The 20203-nt window shown below is 39.8% G+C and overlaps 1 protein-coding gene across 1 annotated transcript in view; it reads right to left on the bottom strand.

Annotated features, from left to right (window-relative positions):
- The window catches only part of dap (death-associated protein), a 44220-nt gene extending 28242 nt beyond the window's left edge, over positions 1 to 15978 (bottom strand). Inside the window, exons 1-2 of the mRNA XM_051682899.1 lie at positions 15772 to 15978; positions 15180 to 15279 (exon numbers count right to left, since the gene is read on the bottom strand). Of these exons, the coding sequence (XP_051538859.1) occupies positions 15180 to 15279; positions 15772 to 15826 (155 nt within the window). The 5' untranslated portion in view covers positions 15827 to 15978. The remainder of the gene's footprint in view (positions 1 to 15179; positions 15280 to 15771) is intronic.
- Between the last annotated feature and the right edge of the window lie 4225 nt (positions 15979 to 20203).

The raw sequence follows: 20203 nt of genomic DNA, 5'->3' as shown, positions 1-20203 counted from the left end.
CATTTAACCGTGTTATTCTGGTAAGTTACTATGAATATATTGACTCTCCCTTACTTGCACAACAATATTCTCTTTAAAATTTTGCCCGCCATGACAGTACTTGACTTAAAAGAGAAAGCTTATTGTAGAAGTGGACAGTTCACACTAATCTCGCTAAAGTGCCCATTGTGGCAACATTGATAATGCAGCGCATACTTGTGTTGTGTAATGAGTTGCAGTCTGGCACATTTTGAAATGAAACTATGCAAGAAAACGAGTTTGCGTAGCAAGAAGAGTCTACGTTTACGTACTTGCATAGACTATGTTTCAGCCTTATGAAACAGGGTAAAAGACAGGTGCAATAGTGGCTCAACATTTTAGTGAATCTAGGGCTCCAAACAGTATGTAACCCCAACAAATCAGTGTCAGTTATTGGATCAGTTGCCTAGAGTCAGACTTTTGAGAAAGTGACTTGTACTGGGCTAGGACAGGGAACATAGTGGCGGATCCTGTGTCATGAGCAGGTGTACGCAGCGAAGAGTGACCTCACCAACACAGCATATCGCATTAGCGTCTCGAAGCCATTCCATTTTGGCCTCCAATCTGTCTGAGAAGACCAAATTACATTTGACAGGTGGTCCCCAGACAGTCACACTTGACTTGCTGCAACAAATGTGCAATTTTTCCATCAGTAGCCACCTGCTTACAGCCTCTATGCAGGCCATCTCTCAGCTAGTAAAGAGAAGAGGGAGGGAGACAGGGAGAGAGTGTGTGCGTCTGGCACAGCTACTGCTACTGGATTTAACAATGTATTAATATCTGTAATAAAAAATCCAGATAAAGAGTAAGTCCTTCAGAAAAGCTTCAATCATTCTGGAATTCTGTCATACAACTCCTAAATTTTGTGTAGTGGGAAATTGCACCATTCTTCAAATTGAAAAATGCCCTGTCCTTTATATGATGGAGTTTACTCTACAATCCTCAGTTCAAAGCTGTCCACATAAGTGCAATGATCTGTGGCCATGGAAGGCATTTGACTTCATCTCTGTCCTAGTGAAAGCATTCATAAATTTGTTTATAGATGTGTATGGGAGCACTGTAAAGGAATAGTGTTCCCTTTCGTGGGAACTCGAGCTGCGTAATCACAATGGGACACGCCCTGAGTGTCACATGGTATGAAGCCCTTGCACTTTTACACCAATTTATTGGCTGGTGGAGCTTAAACGACGTCCCTAGGGAGCTACATCACAGACTCCATAAAAGCGCTTGCTTCGGCGCCAACGAGTCAGATTTCTGTTCTTCAGTGCACGATTTTATCTAAGCCTGTGTTTGTTCCAACAACTCACGTCGAAGCGAGGACTATTAATCCTCCCTTTTGAGTGGCGAACACGTAAGGACTTTGTTTATAAAGCGTAGATTTCAGATCAATTTGTTTTTCCCCAAACAATACAAGGGTCCGACTGGGACAGCTGTGATTTTCGAGGCTCGCAATTTCTCACCACGAGGCATTATCTCCACTTGTTCCAGTTCCATGGTCTCCAGATTTGGAGCTCCGTGTGTGGGAGCCATTTGGGATTTTGGCTTTGTGTCTGAGAAGTTTGGAGTGCAATGGACATCTGGTTCTTCCTCGTGTTTGTCGCCCTCCCCCTGAGCGAAAGCATGAGCCTCTTAAGACATGCTCCGAGGCCTAGCTCGGCGGCCATTTTCTGACGAACAAAGCGTGCGAAAGTGTTACACTGCGCCATTACCATTAAAAAACACTGTATGAGACAATTAGTTGTTGGAAGGTAAGCAACAAATTGGCCTCTTTGTCCCTATTGTCTTTTTCTGTGTCGTTCTGCAAGAATGCACATGAATAAGGCAATGGAGGAGCAGCTTCGGCCTCTCTCCCCTTCCCATTCAAAGCGAACTGCTCGCGGTGGAGGGGATAATGCATGGGCTGGTGAGCCCGGCCGCAGAACGAGGGGGCTGGAATAAGAGAATATTCCCCAATGGAGTAATGGCGAACCAACTCGTGGAGTGCTTCGTCAGTGCCATTATTCTTTAGGGATTCTATAAGGAGATGCGAGGCATTTTAATTTTCTGTTATGCATGTCTTGAAACATGCATAACAGAACAGAACAGAAACATGCATAACAGAACCTGACCCTGCACTCTGACCCCAGCCTAGCTGGGATATGTGAAAAAGAAGAATTTCACCGTATATGTGCAAATGTATAATGTGTGATAAATAAAGAAAATTAATTAATTAAAAAAAAAAAAATTTATTTTATCTTTCACCTGTTCGTGGACCACGCAGGCATTCTGGTGAGACAAGAAATGCGCACTGCCATCTCTGCTCAATTTTTCAGTGGCGGCATGGATGTCGCTCTTTCAGTCATCTGTTGGATCTACACACGATGGTTTTGCAGTCCAACCAAGCGCATCATGTTAAGGAATGACTTTGAGCTAATATCGGCTCCAATTGGAATTTCCCTAGTGTTTTTTCCCCATGGCTCACGCTGGGGAATGAGTTCGTCAAGGCGATGCTTTTGTTCACGAGGGTGTTTTGCGCTATCTGGGTACTATACGTTGTTCCCCCATTATATGCTGGGATCGGTTTAGTGTTTAACCCACTTTTCAGTACACCAATTTAGCTCAGTTTCCCCCGTAATTTACGCTGGCGAATGAGCATTGAATATTTATATAAACGTATCCGTTTCTCTCCTGTTTTGCCCTTCAGTTGGTATCGGAATTTTTTTTTTAAACGCTTCCCAAATTCAGCCTCTGTCTCCATGGCCAAATGTTTCAAGACATGCATAACAGAATTCGATGTTCATCAGGCACAAGGGTACACAAAAACACAAAGTGAACATAAGCACCACACGTTGTCCCCCATGCTGGGGACGTTGTGGTGAACCAGTTCTCAAATAAACATTCCCCCACAATGTTCATACACTTTTCCCTGTTCAAATATCAGGGAAAAGATTTATTCAGTCAGTGTCCCAGCTGTAGATCAGTTCAGTCCCTTAGTCTGGTAGACCATTGGGGCACCACACAAAACCAAACAACCAGCTTCCTCCATTCCTCTCGATTCTCTGTCTTTCTCAGGGAGTCGCTCAATGTCAAGCCTGTCCACTCTCAGATGTTGTCTTCCCACCTCTTTCTCTGCCTGCCTCTCTTTTCCCTTGTATGGTGCCTTGCAGGATTGTCTTGGAAAGTCCTGATGATCTTGAGACATGCCCGTACCACTGCAGTTTGCATTTTTTCACAGTGGTCAGGAGGTCCTCATGAGGTCCAATGGCTTGTCTGATCCTTTGCCGTATCTCTTCATTGGTGACATGATCTTTGTATGAGACGCCAAGGATCTTTCGGAAGCATCTCATCTCTGTGGCCTTAATCTTTTTCTCTAAGTCAGCTGTTATGGTTCATGATTCACAGGCATAGAGGAATATGGAGATCACTAGTGAGTGCATCAGTCTGATCTTTGAGCTGAGTGCAATGTTCTTGTCACTCCAGATGGGCTTCAATTTTGTCAGCGCTGCTGTTGTCTTTGCTATCCTGGAAAGTACTTCAGGCTTCGATCCTTCATCTGTTACAAGTGCCCCCAAATACTTAAAGCTGTGGACTATTTCCAGCTTCGTACCATTGACCCTGATGTCAGAACTGAATCCCTTGGTGTTGTTGGTCATCAACTTGGTCTTCTCTGCACTGATCTCCATGCCATAGGCTGTAGAGGTTTTGTTGAGGCTCTCTACTTAGCTTGCAAGCTGTAGATTAATTTCCCAATATTTGTGTCTAAATACAATAAAGGCAAAAGCATTATCAAATTCCCTTCAACCAACCACAGTATTGTAGGAGCGAAGGCTCCGCTGGTTCTGAGGCAGTCACCAAAAGTAAGCCAAGTGCGCCATCTAGTGGTTACAGTTTGCGCTGCAGGCAACAGCCATGCATTAATCCCTCTGTCTGTCCGTCTGTCAGCTTGGCAGCAGCTATAGAGCATTTCGAGCTGGGTACTTCGAATGATAAAGCATGGTTATGTAATTAAATTCAGGTGGGCTCCACCGGTGTTCAATGGGGTTGTTCCGACAGACATTTCTGTTCGGGAAGCCCCGTTTTTGATTCGAGAAATTCACTCTCTCTTAGAAAAAGGGTCAATAGAGGAGATTCCCCCTACTCAGGTAGATTGAAAGGAAGTTTATTTCCATATTCAGACTGCACCGAAGCAAAGGCTATTTCTCAGATTTGATTTTGGGGGCAAGCGAATCAATTTTGCATCCTTCAAAGTGATGCGTGGGTGCTACCGAGCTCTTTTAACATGGAAACGGACCTGCCTTTTGATGTCAGGCCTTCTGTCGTGTTGCCGCAAAGTTATAGCGACAGACGAATCCTCCATTTTTGGGGTGCTGCAATACAAGGGTCATCCAGCCTATGGGGTTTGGACAGGCCAGCGGCAATACTGGCACATAAACTGTCAGGAGATGTTCACGGTGCTGCTGGTGTTCAAGATTTTCCTCCCGGAGATTCAGGGGAGCCATGTCCTCATCTGGTTGGACAACAGGATGGTGGTGCCCTACATCAATCGCCAGGGAGGAGTGTGTTCTCATGCCATGCTGAGACTGACATGTCACATTCTTCTGTGGGCACGGGACAATGTGTTGTCTCTACAAGCTGTGCATGTCCCAGGCCGGTTGCATTTGTGGGCAGATTTCCTGTCCATACAGGGCTTGATGACCGGAGAGTGGACATTACATCAGAAGGTTCGGCAGAGCGGAAGTGGACCTGTTCGCTTCGAGCGAGACTTCACACTGTCCCCTCTGGTTTTCCCTCTCGCCTCCGCCACCGTTGGGCATTGATGCGTTGGCACATCAGTGGCCGACAACTCGTCTTTACTTGTTCCAACCTATCAGTCTGCTGCACACAGTTCTGCAGAGAGTTCAGGAGGATTGGATTCAGCTTCTGTTAGTAGCGCCGATTTGGCCATCTCAAGTATGGTTATCGACTCTGGTCTCTCTCCTGGAGGAAATGCCTTGGGAGATTCCAGTCAGAGCAGACATGTCGTCTCAGGCTCGAGGCAGCATTTGATACCCTCGGCCAGACTTGTGCAAGTTGTGGGTATGGCCCCTCAACTGGGTGCTTTTGAATGATGGGTTATCCAATGCTGTGGTTAATATCATTCTGAATGCTAGAGCTCCATCAACTAGGAAGCTTTATATGTTCAATTGGCGTATTTTTGCTTCTTGGTGTACAGCATGAGATGAAAATCCAGTTCACTGCCCTGTCAGTACAATGCTGGATTTTTTTGCAAGAGCATTTTGGGGCCGGGTTGCCCCGGCAATGTTTAAAGCCTATGTTGTCACTATAGCGGCTGAGCATGCGCTTATCAATGGAGTCTCTGTCGGTAGACATTCTCTTGTCTCTCATTTTATGCACAGGGTATGCAGGCTTAGACCTTTTCGTCCCGTCCGTGTTCCCTTATGGGATTTATCTGTTGTTTTAGAGGCGCTCTCGGGTGCTCTGTTTGAGCCCTTGGCAACAGTCGCTGATAAGTTTCTGACTCTTAAAACGTCCCTTTTGCATATTTGGCATAGTTTAAAAGGGTGGGTGATTTGCATGCCCTGTCAATCAATCACTTATGTATGGATTTTGCGCCAGGGTGTTTAAGAGTGGTCTTAAACCCTTGTTTGGGCTATTTGCCCAAGGTCATTGTGGTGATGTGGGCATGGCCGAGCAACTTCTGTGGAGAGCAAGACCAGGAGAGGAAGAACGGTAAGGACTGACAGGAAAAGAAACTGAACCATCTAATGGCCCATTTCTATTGGCCGGGCATTCGCGGGGATGTTCACAGGTGATGTGCAGCATGCCGTGAATGTCAGCTGGTGAATCCGCCGGCCACTCCAAGAGTGCCATTGTGCCCCATTCCATTAATCCAGGTCCCCTCAAGAGAATTGGAATGGACCTCGTCGGGCCATTAGAGCGGACGCCACATGGACATCGATTTGTATTGGATCTGGTGGAATATGCAACGTGATATCCGGAAGCAGTGCCTCTGCGCAACATTTCAGCATGAAGTGTTGCGGAGGCACTCTTCAGAATAATCTCCCGAGTGGGGATTCTGAAAAAAATCCTCACTGATCGGGACACTACATTTATGTCACGTACACTATGCAAAATGTACGAATTATTGGGGATTAAATCAATTCGGACCACCGTTTACCACCCCCAAATGGACAGCTTGGTCGAACGATTTAATCAGACCCTGAAGAATATGATTTGTAAGTTCGTGCACGAGGATGCTCGAAGCCCCTTCGAAGCGAAGTGGCTTGAGCCCCTATTATTTGCAGTAGGAGAGGTCCCACAAGCCTCCACGGGGTTCTCCCCATTTGAATGATTGTACGAGCGTCCTACGGGAGACCTTCAAACAGCAAAAACGAAATTCAACACATTCTTGACCTGAGAGCAAAACGCCACTCACTGGGGCAATTAACACAGGAGAATTTGCTCCAGGTTCAAGAACATCAAATCCGGCTGTATAATGGGGTACTCGGTTACAGGAATTTACACCAAGAGAAAGTCCTTGTATTGCTCCCCACATCGAGCTCTAAATTAGAGAGGTGGTCCCCATGACTTTGGCGATGGTGGTTCCGGAGAGGGAGGAGCTTGGACCGGAGGTGAACTTAAGTCACCGATCGAGTCACCCTGGTCACTTGTGGAGACCACCTCTCATCATCCCACATCACAGAGGTTGCAAGGAGAATTCTCCTATGTGTTCTTGCCTCTTCCCGGTCATACGTATCTCATAGAGCACCATATCGAGACGACCCCAGGGGTAGTGGTACGTAGTCGTCCCTACCGATTACCCGAGCACAAAAAAAAAATGTGGTTCAGGAAGAATTAAAGGCTATGCTGAATATGGGGATAATAGAAGAATCCCACAGTGACTGAACCAGCCTGGTGGTTTTGGTTCCTAAGAGCGACGGCTCTGTCCAGTTCTGTGTGGATTATAGAAAAGTTAATGCGGTGTCTAAATTTGATGCATACCCGATGCCTTGGATTGATGAGCTGCTCAATGGGTTAGGTGCGGCTCGCTTTTATTTGACACTGGATTTAACAAAGGGATATTGGCAGATCCCCTTAACTCCCATGTCCTGTGAAAAGACGGCATTTTCCACACCGTTTGGATTACACTAATTCGTGATGCTTTCATTCTGTTTGTTCGGGGCCCCAGCTATGTTTCAGCAGCACATGGACAGAATTCTCAGACCGCATGCTGCTTATGCCGCTGTCTATCTGGATGACATAATTTCAGTAATGATTGGCAGCGGCAACTGCGGCATCTGAGGGCTGTCCTGAGGTTGTTGAGATGGGCGGGACTCACGGAAAACCCAAAGATGTGTGCAACTGGGTGGGTAGAAGTACAGTTTCTGGGCTTCCACTTAGGTTTATACGATATATGATTTATGCCTTATGTAATCCCATATAAGCACTTTACAGATATAAATTCATAAATACATCATATTAACCTCAGCCGTCCTGCCATTTACACATGAGTTTTTAAGTGAAGAGTTCTGTTGTGCAGATGATGGGTTTTCAGTCACCCATTTAGCCATATTGTCATGCAACTTTTGGCCACGTGTAGTGTATTCACACACAGGATCAAAGATTTAATCACTGAGTTAAAGATGTGATTATTGGCTGAATGTAATAAACATGAATCCCTGAGAAGAGACTTGCTACCAAATCAGTTGTGACGTGTAATAAACATTAGGAAGATATTAGGCCTAATCTGTGAATTAACAATGTGTAATCTATATAACATGAAATCAGACAACCTGAAGACCAACACAGACTGAGAATACCTGTACGGTCCAGAAATGAGAAATGTAACTGGTGTTTCATGAGGATGATATGAAGCAGACTGTTTTGAATATTTATCTTCACCCTGCAGCTAAACAACTCTGATAATAATAGCATAGTGATTTTGCTTCTTTTCATGTCGAATTAATGAGAGAAAATTTGCTCTCTTTTTTTTTCTACAGTGGGAATGCACGGAGAGACATGGATTTTCACTCCTATAGAATGAAACTGTTGATTTTTTTTGTGTTCCAATGTGTGGATTACTGCTTTTCACCAACATGTAAAAATGAAAAATGTGGGGATTTCACGCACTGTGAACACGGAATATGCGGGGATACTTAAAATGTTGCACAAGAATTGCAATCCCGCTACGAAACTCATTAAGTGGGGGTTTTTTTTCCCTTCTATTTTCTACACATTGATAATACCTGCTGCTAAGACACTTGGAAAAGAGCGAGGACATTGCTAGGAGAATGCGCTCGGTGTCTGCACACGACTGTGCCATGGCGCGTCCAGTATATTATGCGCTCGCGCATCTTTGCGAGCTAAATAGAATCGCGCTCCCTCGTCGGTTAAAATACTTGGTTCGCTCAGTGTAATTGTTGTGCTCTCTCTCACTTGTTGTTTTCTTGCACTAATGTTATAAATGCAGCAATGGCCCGATTGGGCAAGTGACAGTTCTAGCAACTGGCCCGAATCTCTCTCACACTGGCCCCGGGCCATTGGGCAGTCCTTATTGTCGAGCTCTATAATGAGTAAACATATATTCACCAAACTGTTTTGTTCAGGATTCACAGTTTGGTACCCCTTCAACAAAACAATTCCAGTCGTTGCATTTACAAAATGTAATATTTAAAAGTCTGGTTTTCCAACGTTGAACGTTTCCCCTGAACTTGTATAGCAGAATACGGTGTAACACTGCTGCCGCTGTTTATCTCTTGTCTCGGCAGTATTAATATAGCCAGCATTTGACTGATACTAAACAGTAATACTGATGTTTATTTAGCTATTTATTTTAATTTTAATTTATTCTTTATTTTAATGGTCAGCAATTGACTGTAACTAAAAGGTACTGATGTTTATTTAGCTATTTATTGTATTTTTATTTATTTATTTTAATGGTCAGCATTTGACTGATACTAAACAGTACTGATGTTTATTTAACTATCTATTTTATTTTAATTTATTCTTTATTTTAATGGTCAGCATTTGACTGATACTAAACAGTACTGATGTTTATTTAACTATTTATTTTATTTTAATTTATTCTTTATTTTAATGGTCAGCATTTGACTGATACTAAACAGTACTGATGTTTATTTAACTATTTATTTTATTTTTATTTATTCTTTATTTTAATGGTCAGCATTTGACTGATACTAAACAGTACTGATGTTTATTTAACTATTTATTTTAATTCATTCTTTATTTTAATGGTCAGCATTTGACTGATACTAAACAGTACTGATGTTTATTTAACTATTTATTTTAATTTATTCTTTATTTTAATGGTCAGCATTTGACTGATACTAAACAGTACTGATGTTTATTTAGCTATTTATTGTATTTTTATTTATTCTTTATTTTAATGGTCAGCATTTGACTGATACTAAACAGTACTGATGTTTATTTAGCTATTCATTGTATTTTTATTTATTTATTTTAATGGTCAGCAATTGACTGATACTAAACAGTACTGATGTTTATTTAGCTATTTATTGTATTTTTATTTATTTATTTTAATGGTCAGCATTTGACTGATACTAAACAGTACTGATGTTTATTTAACTATTTATTTTATTTTAATTTATTCTTTATTTTAATGGTCAGCATTTGACTGATACTAAACAGTACTGATGTTTATTTAGCTATTCATTGTATTTTTATTTATTTATTTTAATGGTCAGCATTTGACTGATACTTAAAAGTACTGATGTTTAACTATTTATTTTATTTTTATTTTAATGGTCAGCATTTGACTGATACTAAACAGTACTGATGTTTACTTAGCTATTTATTTAATTTTTTATTTTAATGGTCAGCAATTTACATACTAAACATACAGTACTGATGTTTATTTAGCTATTTATTGTATTTTTATTTATTCTTTTTCTCAGTGTTCATTTCTAGAATTTGTTGACAATGTATAATTATAATGTCAAATATTCTTTGATAAAAATATTTGTTTAAGAAAGCAGCCCTCTGAGTACCTTTGCATAGTCATATTGGTGAAAAATCGGTGCACAACCCACATAGAAAAGGTCTGTTTTCATTCTAGCTCAAAAATTAACGATATCGGACACCATATCGGTAATCGGTGAATTTTCCCTCTCTAAAATCGTATCGACCTCAAAAATCCCATATCGGTCGGGCTCTAATTAAAAATAAAAGATTTACTTTGGATTGTTTGCCCAGCTCCTGCTTCCTCCTTCACGACAGAGCAAGAGACTTGTCACAGTCGTTTCTACATCATTTCACTCACAGACTATTAATTTTCAGGCTTTCTATCCTCCCCCATTTGAGTCGGAGCAGCATGAAAGATTTCATATTCTTTGCCCAGTTCGGGCGCTGCGAGTTTATGTTGACCATACTAGCCAGTGGCGTAAGTCAGAGCAGTTGTTTGTGTGCCTTGGTGACTGCAACAGGGCTGTTTCACTGTCCAAGCAAAGACTGCTTCATTGGTTTACCTTTGCCTTCGGGTATACGAGCCCATTCTACGAGAAGCATGGCATCCTCATGGGCTTTGGCTAGAGGTGCGTCCTTGGAGGACATTTGTATGGCGGCAGGGTGGTCCTCTCCACATACATTTGTTAGATTTTAGAGGGTTTGACTCCTGCTTCCCAGGGTCCCTCTGTTGGAACAGGAGTAAACTCATAATTTTCTCTGTTTTATTCAGACACTTTAGCTCGCTTGTGCGCCCCTAAATGCTTGCCACACGGGTGTAGACAGTTGGCAGCTACTGTTCGCATGGCGTGAATGTATATCGTTTCCAATGTGATTACGCTGCTCAAGTTCCTATGAAAAGGAACGTCTCGGTTACGTGAAACCGAGCTGCAAAGCTCATGCCTTCCTGCAGAAAATCTGACTTGTTGGCACCAATGCGATTGCTTTTATGGAGCCCGTGACGTAGCTCCCTAGGGGCATCACTTAAGCACCACCAGCCAATAAACTGCCATGATTGTACAATGGCTTCAGACCAGGTGACACTCAGGGCTAGTCCCAATGCGATTACGCAGTGTCTCGATCTCACTCAGGTAAGAGACGTTTGCTAAGGACATCTAATAGGTTTCTCCAAATAGAAACCAACCCAGATTAAGGAAACAAGGTGAAAGATGACCATCCAGGCATTTTTATTTCACAACATTGTTCAGTTTTGGCTTCTTATACCATGTGTCTTGTGCACTGGCCTTGGACAACTGCAGCCCAGCCGTAATTTCAACATTTTGAAATTCATAACATAAATTTAGTTGAGACTGGGTCATAGAGGTCCACATTCAATTGTGTAGCAATTCTGGAGGATATATTTTTGTGGCATTTAGGAACTATCTTGTGAAATGTCGATCTATCTCTGTTGTTGAGCTTCAAATTGCACTTATTGTGTTACCAATGCCATGGCTCAATCTTTTCTTTTGATACATTAAATGCTTGTTAGACCTTTTGTCGGACAATTCTGTTATTGGGACAGATGATCACAATAATAGAGCTCAACAGTCTGGTTCAGGAAGTAAAACTCTCATTCATTTTCTGTGTTTAATAGTGGAAATACCCATGATCCTGAAGGGAAACAATCCACTGACCAAGAGAGTCTGTCTCAAACTACTTATATATTTGCATATATTTTAATATTTTGCAATATATTAATATTTACAAATGAAAATATTGTTTATATACTTATAATCAACAACTTGAAATCAATGGTTACATTTACCATTGTTTTTAATTTTATTATGTAATTCGCATTGCTTCATAGGATTGTGGTTCCTTCCCTCATTAAAGACGTCAAGTACACAGCCTTGTACCTTTGTCTTTTTGTCTGATTTTCAAATACTTTTTTACTTTAAATCAAAGTTTGTAATGTGGCAATTCACCTCGGAGCTGGTTGGTTTGGCTCATGTCTTGAATTTTAAATCCGCTGTGCGTATTTAAAAAAACAAGTATGCAATTAAATACTGCTTCAAAATTCAGGTATAAAATATACCACAAAACCAATTACTGGCCAATTAATAGTTTCAACCATACTGGTACTAATTTTCCATGAATCAATAATATGCATTTCCAATCGCTCCACCCCAAATGTGCGATACGTTCAGAAAAAAAAAAGTCACGATGTGACAAACTGAATAGCTAAACCAACACAAACTCAGACAGACTAAATTAACTGATCATACACACTCTGACTCTGATCATCCAGAGTCTCATTCATGTAAAAAAACAAAAACAAGCTTTTTCAAAACATCTGAACACAAAGAGACTACACAGGAAAATGCAGTTTCCTTTTGGCTTGCCAGTGGTGTGCGAAAATGCCAAACTTAATGTGGGTGGAGGTGGAGCACATTTTAACATCAGAGTGTCTATCTTTGGTACAGAAACCAAATTCACCCTCTTCTCTGAAACATCCACTCTAGGAATGGTGCCATGTTTCTACAGGAATGACAAAAAGATATTACAGATAATTGAACCAAAAAAGAAAATTCTGTCATCACTTACTCAGCCTAATGTCGTTCCAAACCCTCTGTGAAACACAAAAGGAGATGTTAGGCAGAAAGTTAGGCTCAGTCGCCATTCACTTTCATTGTATGACGACCACTGCAAGATGCACATAAAGTGAATGATGACTGAGGCTAACATCCTGCCTAACGTCTCCTTTTTGTGTTTTACAGAAGAAAGAAAGTCTTAAGGGTTTGGACCAACATGACAGTAAATGACAACGAACTTTTATTTTTGGGTGAACTATCCCTTTAAGAGCGGCTTTAAGCTTGTTCAGTACTGATACACCTCTTAGGATTTCCTGCAGCAGGTTGAGTTAGCAGATAAGAGCTAACCTGCAGAGCCACTGTAATGGGGCGGGCGATCAGTCATCAGGCAATGGGGTGGAAGGGACTTAGCGCTGGAAGGGCAGCTAATAGAGCCATAATGTCTAGCAGAGGCAGTCATCAAACCCTGTGGACACACCTCTGCACTGCTGAAACCAAGTCAACTACAGCAAAACACGGGAGTAAAAGTGGCAAGTTTCCAAGCTAGAAACACTTTTGCATTTCTGAGATCCAAAGTGTAACATGGTGGAGCTTATGTGACTATCAGCTAGAAATCTACCTAGCAACAAGCAGGTCATTCAGTAAATAAAATATTTCACTTAAACAGCCTCCACCACAATGAAGAAAAAGTAAAAAAGGAACATGTGGTGAGATCCGGCTGTTGCCACATGCTCCTTGCGGACACACCCTAGAGTGTGTTTTGTTCAGTGTGCAACCAAAAATGACTTTCATGTGCTAATCAATGTTAGCAAATAGGCTAATTTTTTTAAAAACAGCCTCCATTTTATGGTGCTGAAGGTTTTGTGAAGATGGTAGTGAGCTGCTAGCATATTCTCCTTCACTCTTACAAAAGTCAGATGGGCACTAATAGTGACATCATCATAATACATGTTCTAGCTCAGTTTGGTCCACATTATTTAGGACTGCTAACAACTTATTGATAAAAAAACCAAACAAACATTATAATTAAACAGGCTAATTAAACATCAAATATAATTTGTTGAGTCTGTGCTCTTTTGTTGTATAGCGTAGTTACATTTAAAAAAAAAAAAAAATCTTCCCCTTGCTTTACAATTTCAATAGAATATTAGAAATAAAATTAGGCTTTTTTTAAGTCTGATTAATCAAACTAATAATTAATAGATTTATTTATTTTTCAAAAGTTAGTTGTAGCACTAGACCACATAACTAACAAGTAATAACAGAGGTCTACTTAAAACCCACCAGATGATCTTAGTGAAGTGCCCTCAGCGATGTGGGAACCACACATCTGTATTACTGATTAAATGTTTGCTCAAAACTTTGACTCAATGCAGAGCAATGCACTGCTTATCAGAATCGTTGCTGAGGTGTATAGTTAGAATTTAGTTAATTGGTCCTTTAGCTACTTCTATATCTACTTTGAATTTCTGAACAATTTGCAATGCTAGAGACAGGCACATTTTATATTCTTAAAAGGAAAGTTCACCCAAAAATAAAAATTCTCATCATTTTCTCAACTTTAGGCCATCCCAGATGTGTATGACTTTTTTTCTTCTGCTGAACACAAAGACTTTTAGAAGAATATTTCAGCTCTGTAGGTCCATACAATGCAAGTGAATGGTGGCCAGAACTTTAAATGTCCAAAAAGCATATAAATGCAGCATAAAAGTAATCCTATCAACTCCAGTGATTAAATCTATTTCTTCAAAAGTGATATAAGCGTGGGTGAGAAATAGATCAATATTTAAGTCCCTTTTTTATTGTAAATCTCCACTTTCACATTCTTCTTTTGTTTTTGACGATTCACATTATTTGAGCATATCGCCACCTACTGGGCAGGAAGGAGAATTTCTAGTAAAAGACTAAAATATTGATCTGTTTCTCACTCACACTTATATCGCTGCTGAAGATATGGATTTAACCACTGGAGTCGTTTGGATTACTTTTATGCTGCCTTTATATGCTTTTTGGACCTTCAAAGTTTTGGCCACCGTTCACTTGCATTGTATGGACCAAGAGAGCTGAGATATTTCTAAAAAAACTTCATTTGTGTTCATCAAAAGAAAGTCAGTCATACACATCTGGGATGCATGAGGGTGAGTTAATGATGAAAGAATTGCAATTTTGGGGTGAAATATCCCTTTAAGAAAACAAAGAGAGTAAATATATAATTGTCAATTAGAGAAAGAACTGTTTTACTTGAGAAGAGGATAGTTTTTAAATATTTTAACTGAAGAAGCCTTGTGTAGTTGAGTGCAGATACTTCAGTAAACAAGCACACAAGAATATACATGTTCAAACAGATATTTGAAGGGTTATAAAGTGTTAAATGAAACCTATTTGTGAGCCTTATTCTATGTTCGGCGAGAAACAAGTGTTTTCTAAAATCAAACTAAGCCTAGATTCTTAGTTTGATCATAATTTTTATGAATCAATCGATTAATAGAAACAGATGTTGAGTATCATTCCAGGAAAAACTGATTTCTGTTGCTCAATATGAGGTCTAGCATTTGTGTATGCTAGAAGAAAAAATAGCTTGTCAAGAGCAGAGAAGTATAGTGTAGAGCTTCAAGTGAGTTGAGATTTAAATGCATGCAACAGAAATGTGAAGGTCATTATTCTTCTTACCTCTCAGTCTCGTATTCTTTACTGTCTTTGTCATCTTTCTTGTCTGGCACATCATTTGCAGTCTGGTGCTTCTGAACTATCCGCATGCCTCCTGCTTTCACTGTCACAATATGACAAACAAAAGAGTTTATTCCAATACATTGATTAGCCTACATTGTGGCATTGTTATTTTATTTACATCACAAGCAGCTTTTCGTTGTGCAGCCATGTCTGTTATCTTTCCCCTTGGCCTACTTTTAAGGCCATAACTCACATGTTGTTATCTGATTGCTTGTGTACTTTACACCGCACCGACAGATATGCTGACGAAGTGAAACACATTATTTGCGAAATCACACGTGTACATCATGTGTAATGAACCATTAGGTGGACAAAACAGACAACAGAGTAAAAATAACTGCATCACGTCACATAATCACTGCAGTTCACTAAACACGATCAGTTCAATGAAAATATACAGTGTGTTTCTAACTGCATAGAAACGAAGGTGTACCAAAGCCATGCAACTGACAAGCAGTGATTCTGCAAAAGATATCACAGCAGAAAAACAACAACAACAACTACAACAACAGCAGCAGCATGAGGACATTACCAGCAGGAAGATGTCCAGCTTTGGTCTCGCTTTTCTCTTTTGGCGGCGATGACATGACTGTTATTGGCTACTGTCACGAGCTTCTTCCAAAGAGTTGTTTCGTCTTCTTGAAAATAACAACGCTTCTGTTTCCTGACTGAAAAATAACGCACACTACTGGCGACTTCGTCAACGTGGCTTTTTTCCTGCCCATTGTTTGGCAACGGTACGTGATGACGTCATCGATCGACTGCAACCAATAAGAGTGCTTCATGAGAAAGGACGTTCCTCCCCTCAACTATGGAAAGTCTATTGGAACATATCACACGAAACCTGCATAATGTTCAAGGACTATAGTAGGCTTTATTAATAATTTATACAAGTTTACAGACCGCCTGTTTTTTTTTTTAGAAACTGGTGACGAATGGAGAAGAAATGTTCATAAACGAAGGTTGAAAACAGAAAGAGAATGACAAATGGACCTTAGAAGAAAAGAAGCAAGATTTCAAACCTGTTTCTAGCTGAAGAATATTTTCTCATCTGCTCCAGAAAGATGCAGAAGTCTAGTGTACCAAAATTTGGTGTTGAAAAATGTGTAATAAATAATACAAATATTATTAATGAAATAGAAATAATGTTATACATTTTGTATAACATTAGTTTTGCGATATAGGTTAAAATTTAAAGGCACCGGCTGAGTTTGGAATGGCATACTATTACTATTTCTGCAATAGCTACAGCAGAAGTAGTGAGTGTAGTATGCAGTGCTGGGTAGATTACTTTTGAATTGTAATCTGGTATTGTAATCTAACCATACAGTTGGTAAAGTATCCTTGTATGTGTAAGCATACTTGGCAATAAAGCTGATTCTGATTCTAGTACTGATTACAAATTACATGACTAAAATTGTAGTCAGTAACGTAATCTCTTGGGTTAAGTTTTTAAGGTAATCTAATCTGATAACTCTTATCAATTTGATATCACATGCATTTGAGTAGGATACACTTGACTTGTATTTTTTCTGTGTTTTCCTCACTGTTATTCCTCGCAAATTTTTATAGTGACATAAAAAAGGCACTTAAAATGTCCTTCGGAAATTTTGACATTTCAAACGCACCATTAATTAATATGTAGTCATGTTATCCATAAAAAGAACCTGTAATCTGATTCTGAGTATTTTAAAATGTAATTTAATCTAATTACAAGTACTTGATTTTTGCAATCTGATTACATAATCCTGATTACATGTAATCCGTTACTACCCAGCACTTGTAGTATGGTGGTTTTCTCATTAAATTTAATAGTGATCCCTGACTTATTGTGTGCAAAAGCATATTGAAGATAATACACTGAATGGTTGATTACGTTTACCCCAATAGTCATTTGAGTCATATGCTATGATGCGAACAGAAATGATAAAAAAAAAAAAAAAAAATTCTAGCATTGTTTCTCAAAGTCAAGTTCTGATCATTACAAACACCTGAAGCAGTTGTTATTCAATGAATGAGTCTCAGATACTCTTACACTCTCTGTAAGCTGGGCTTGTGGTAACAGGCAGATGTTGAATAGGTGTTGATGAGTTTACACTAAGGTGATTCATGACCACTAGAGGGGAGACTAATGCTTTAATAAGCACTTGTGCATGCATATGACAGTGGTGTTGATTTTGAATTTATACGGGAACTGGCCACACACATCCTTAGGGAACAGAAGGGAGGTTGAACGGCTGGCTCACTGGTGCAGTCAAAACAACCTGGAGCTGAACACGCTCAAAACAGTGGAGATGATTGTGGACTTTAGGAGGAACACCCCAACATTGACTCCATTCACCATTCTAAACAGCACTGTGGCAGCAGTGGAGTCATTCAGGTTCCTGGGCTCTACCATCTCAAAGGACCTAAAGTGAGAGACCCACATTGACTCCATTGTGAAAAAGGACCAGCAGAGGTTGTACTTCCTTCGCCAGCTGAGGTAGTTCAACCTGCCACAGGCGCTGCTGATACAGTTCTACTCAGCGGTGATTGAGTCTGTCCTCTGCACTTCAATAACTGTCTGGTTTGGTTCAGCTACAAAATCAGATATCAGAAGACTACAAAGGACAGTTCGGACTGCTGAGTGGATTATTGGTTGCCCCCTGCCTTCCCTTCAAGAACTGTACACCTCCAGAGTAAGGAAAAGGGATGGAAAAATCATTCTGGACCCCACTCACCCAGCCCACTTCATTTTGAACTGTTGCCTTCTGGCCGGCACTACAGAGCACTGAGCACAAGAACCTTCAGGCACAAGAACAGTTTTTTTCCTCAGGCTATCCAACTCATGAACAGTTAAATCTGCCCCATTGAGCAATAATTATGTGCAATACACAGCTTAGTCTATTTATATTTATCCAACATACCATACCTGTTCTGCCATATATCCTTGCATCTGTATATAACAGATTTGTATTTGTATTTGTACATATATATATATATATATATATATATATATATATATATATATATATATATATATATATATACATATTTTTTGTCTTATTGTGCATTTCTATATTTTGTATTCACTTATTATTTTTATTCTATTTTATATTTTTATTTTTTTATTATCACTGTCTTGTTGCTGTAATGTTTGTGCACTGGAAGCTTCTGTAACCAAGACAAAAGCTCATTCTGATTCTGATTCTGAATGGCACCTTCTTGTGCAGATTGTAAATTATATCCAAATGCAAAAAGTCTTAACTGCATTCTTATCGACAGTATTTAGTTTGCATTTTATGTATCTGTTAGTAAGTGTAGCTGAAAAAGCCAAACATATTAATAAGAAGGGGATGCCCACAGATTTTTAGCCTTGTAGTGTTTCTAAAACATAGGTCATTGATGGAAACATCATGCAACCTTTAGCTTGTATGCTCTAAAAATGTACATGACAGGTAATGTTTTGATTATCACAAAGGATCTTTAGAGATTGCACCGTTTTAATAATAACCTAAATAATCTACTGCCAGTGGAAGCCACATGAAATGATACTGACCTAATCAGGTGTAGCACAAAGATGTAATGTCTGACATTCACAGATGCCTATTAAACTAACAACCCTGCTCAGTCCAATGACTCCATAATGAATCCAGACAAAAATTCATTTCCCCTTCATAAATAATTTTTTCTGCAGTTGGATGATGATTCTTTTGTTTATCCAGAAATGGACTTTGTGCCAAACCTGCATTTTGATCTTCTAATTCTCATAATGTGTCAACAGTACAAAAGAAAAATGGGTTTGGAGTTATTGCCGTATTTGCACTGATGTAAAATGAATCACATTGTTGAACTGAAGACCTATTTTCATGCCACATTAGATTATAATCCCACAGTGTGACGTGGCACAGACTGAAAATGGAACTTTGGTACATATTGAACACTTAATCATCGTTAGCATTCAGGGGAAATAGAGCTATTCTGCACACCCTCTGAATTAAATTTTACAACTCACAGAGCCAAGGGGATGAGACAGTGAGGGTCTGACACTGATTCTTGCATTGCAATATTTCAACCTGTGAGTCAGAAACATTTACAAGGTACTATAGCTGTGACAAGTATGCTACAATTGCCAACTTGCATACTATAATATATTCTAGAATTCAAGTCCCCAAACAACAGAGGATAATGTAACACGCTGAAGTTATTGAATGTATTATGTTGGTACATCTAGACTCACAAATCCAATCATGCTATTGAGGAAACGCCTGTGAGACTAGGACCCAAGACGAGGAGACTTCCAGTATATGGTAGATGGAATAAAACTGTACTTTGCTTGTAAGGGTGCATCCTGAAAATAGGGACATGCATCACACAATACACAATATTACAAGTCTTCTGCTGCCATGATAATACTGTATAAGAATGCAAAGATTATATAGAACTTTGTAAGGACTAGAGCTCTTCAGGGTTTTCACAAAACTTTTTTTTTCACCATGAAGATTTTGTGCATGCACTATATGTTTGTGCTTATTTAAATTTTCCAATCAGACGATTGTTTCCTTATAAAACCCTGCTTAACCAGCAAAGTTTAAAACCCTTGTTTAAAAGTATAGTTTGCCCCAACATGGTAATTCTCTCATTTACTCACCCTTATGCCATCCCAAACTCGTATTACTTTCGTCTGCGGAACACAAGCAAATATATTTTCATAGATGTATGAAGTGTTTTTATCCATACAATGCAAGTCAAGTCATTTTATTTGTATGGCGTTTTTCAAAACACACATAATTTCAAAGCAGCTTTACAGAAAACTTTGCGTTAACAGAAAAAGTCAATGGACAAAGACTAAAGTCCAGAGTTTACAATGCTCTGCACATGAGTCAAGCGCAAAGTGTAATCAAGCTTCTCTCATGAACGTACCAAGGAGACTTATTGTCAAAAAGGGGTTACATTTTGGTCTGTTTCTCACCCCAAACCAATCA

The sequence above is a fragment of the Myxocyprinus asiaticus genome, chromosome 41, assembly GCF_019703515.2.
Source record: "Myxocyprinus asiaticus isolate MX2 ecotype Aquarium Trade chromosome 41, UBuf_Myxa_2, whole genome shotgun sequence".
Classification (NCBI taxonomy): Eukaryota; Metazoa; Chordata; class Actinopteri; order Cypriniformes; family Catostomidae; genus Myxocyprinus; species Myxocyprinus asiaticus.
The sequence above is the reverse complement of the archived record's forward strand: the minus strand, read 5'-3'. Positions and strand labels throughout refer to the sequence as shown.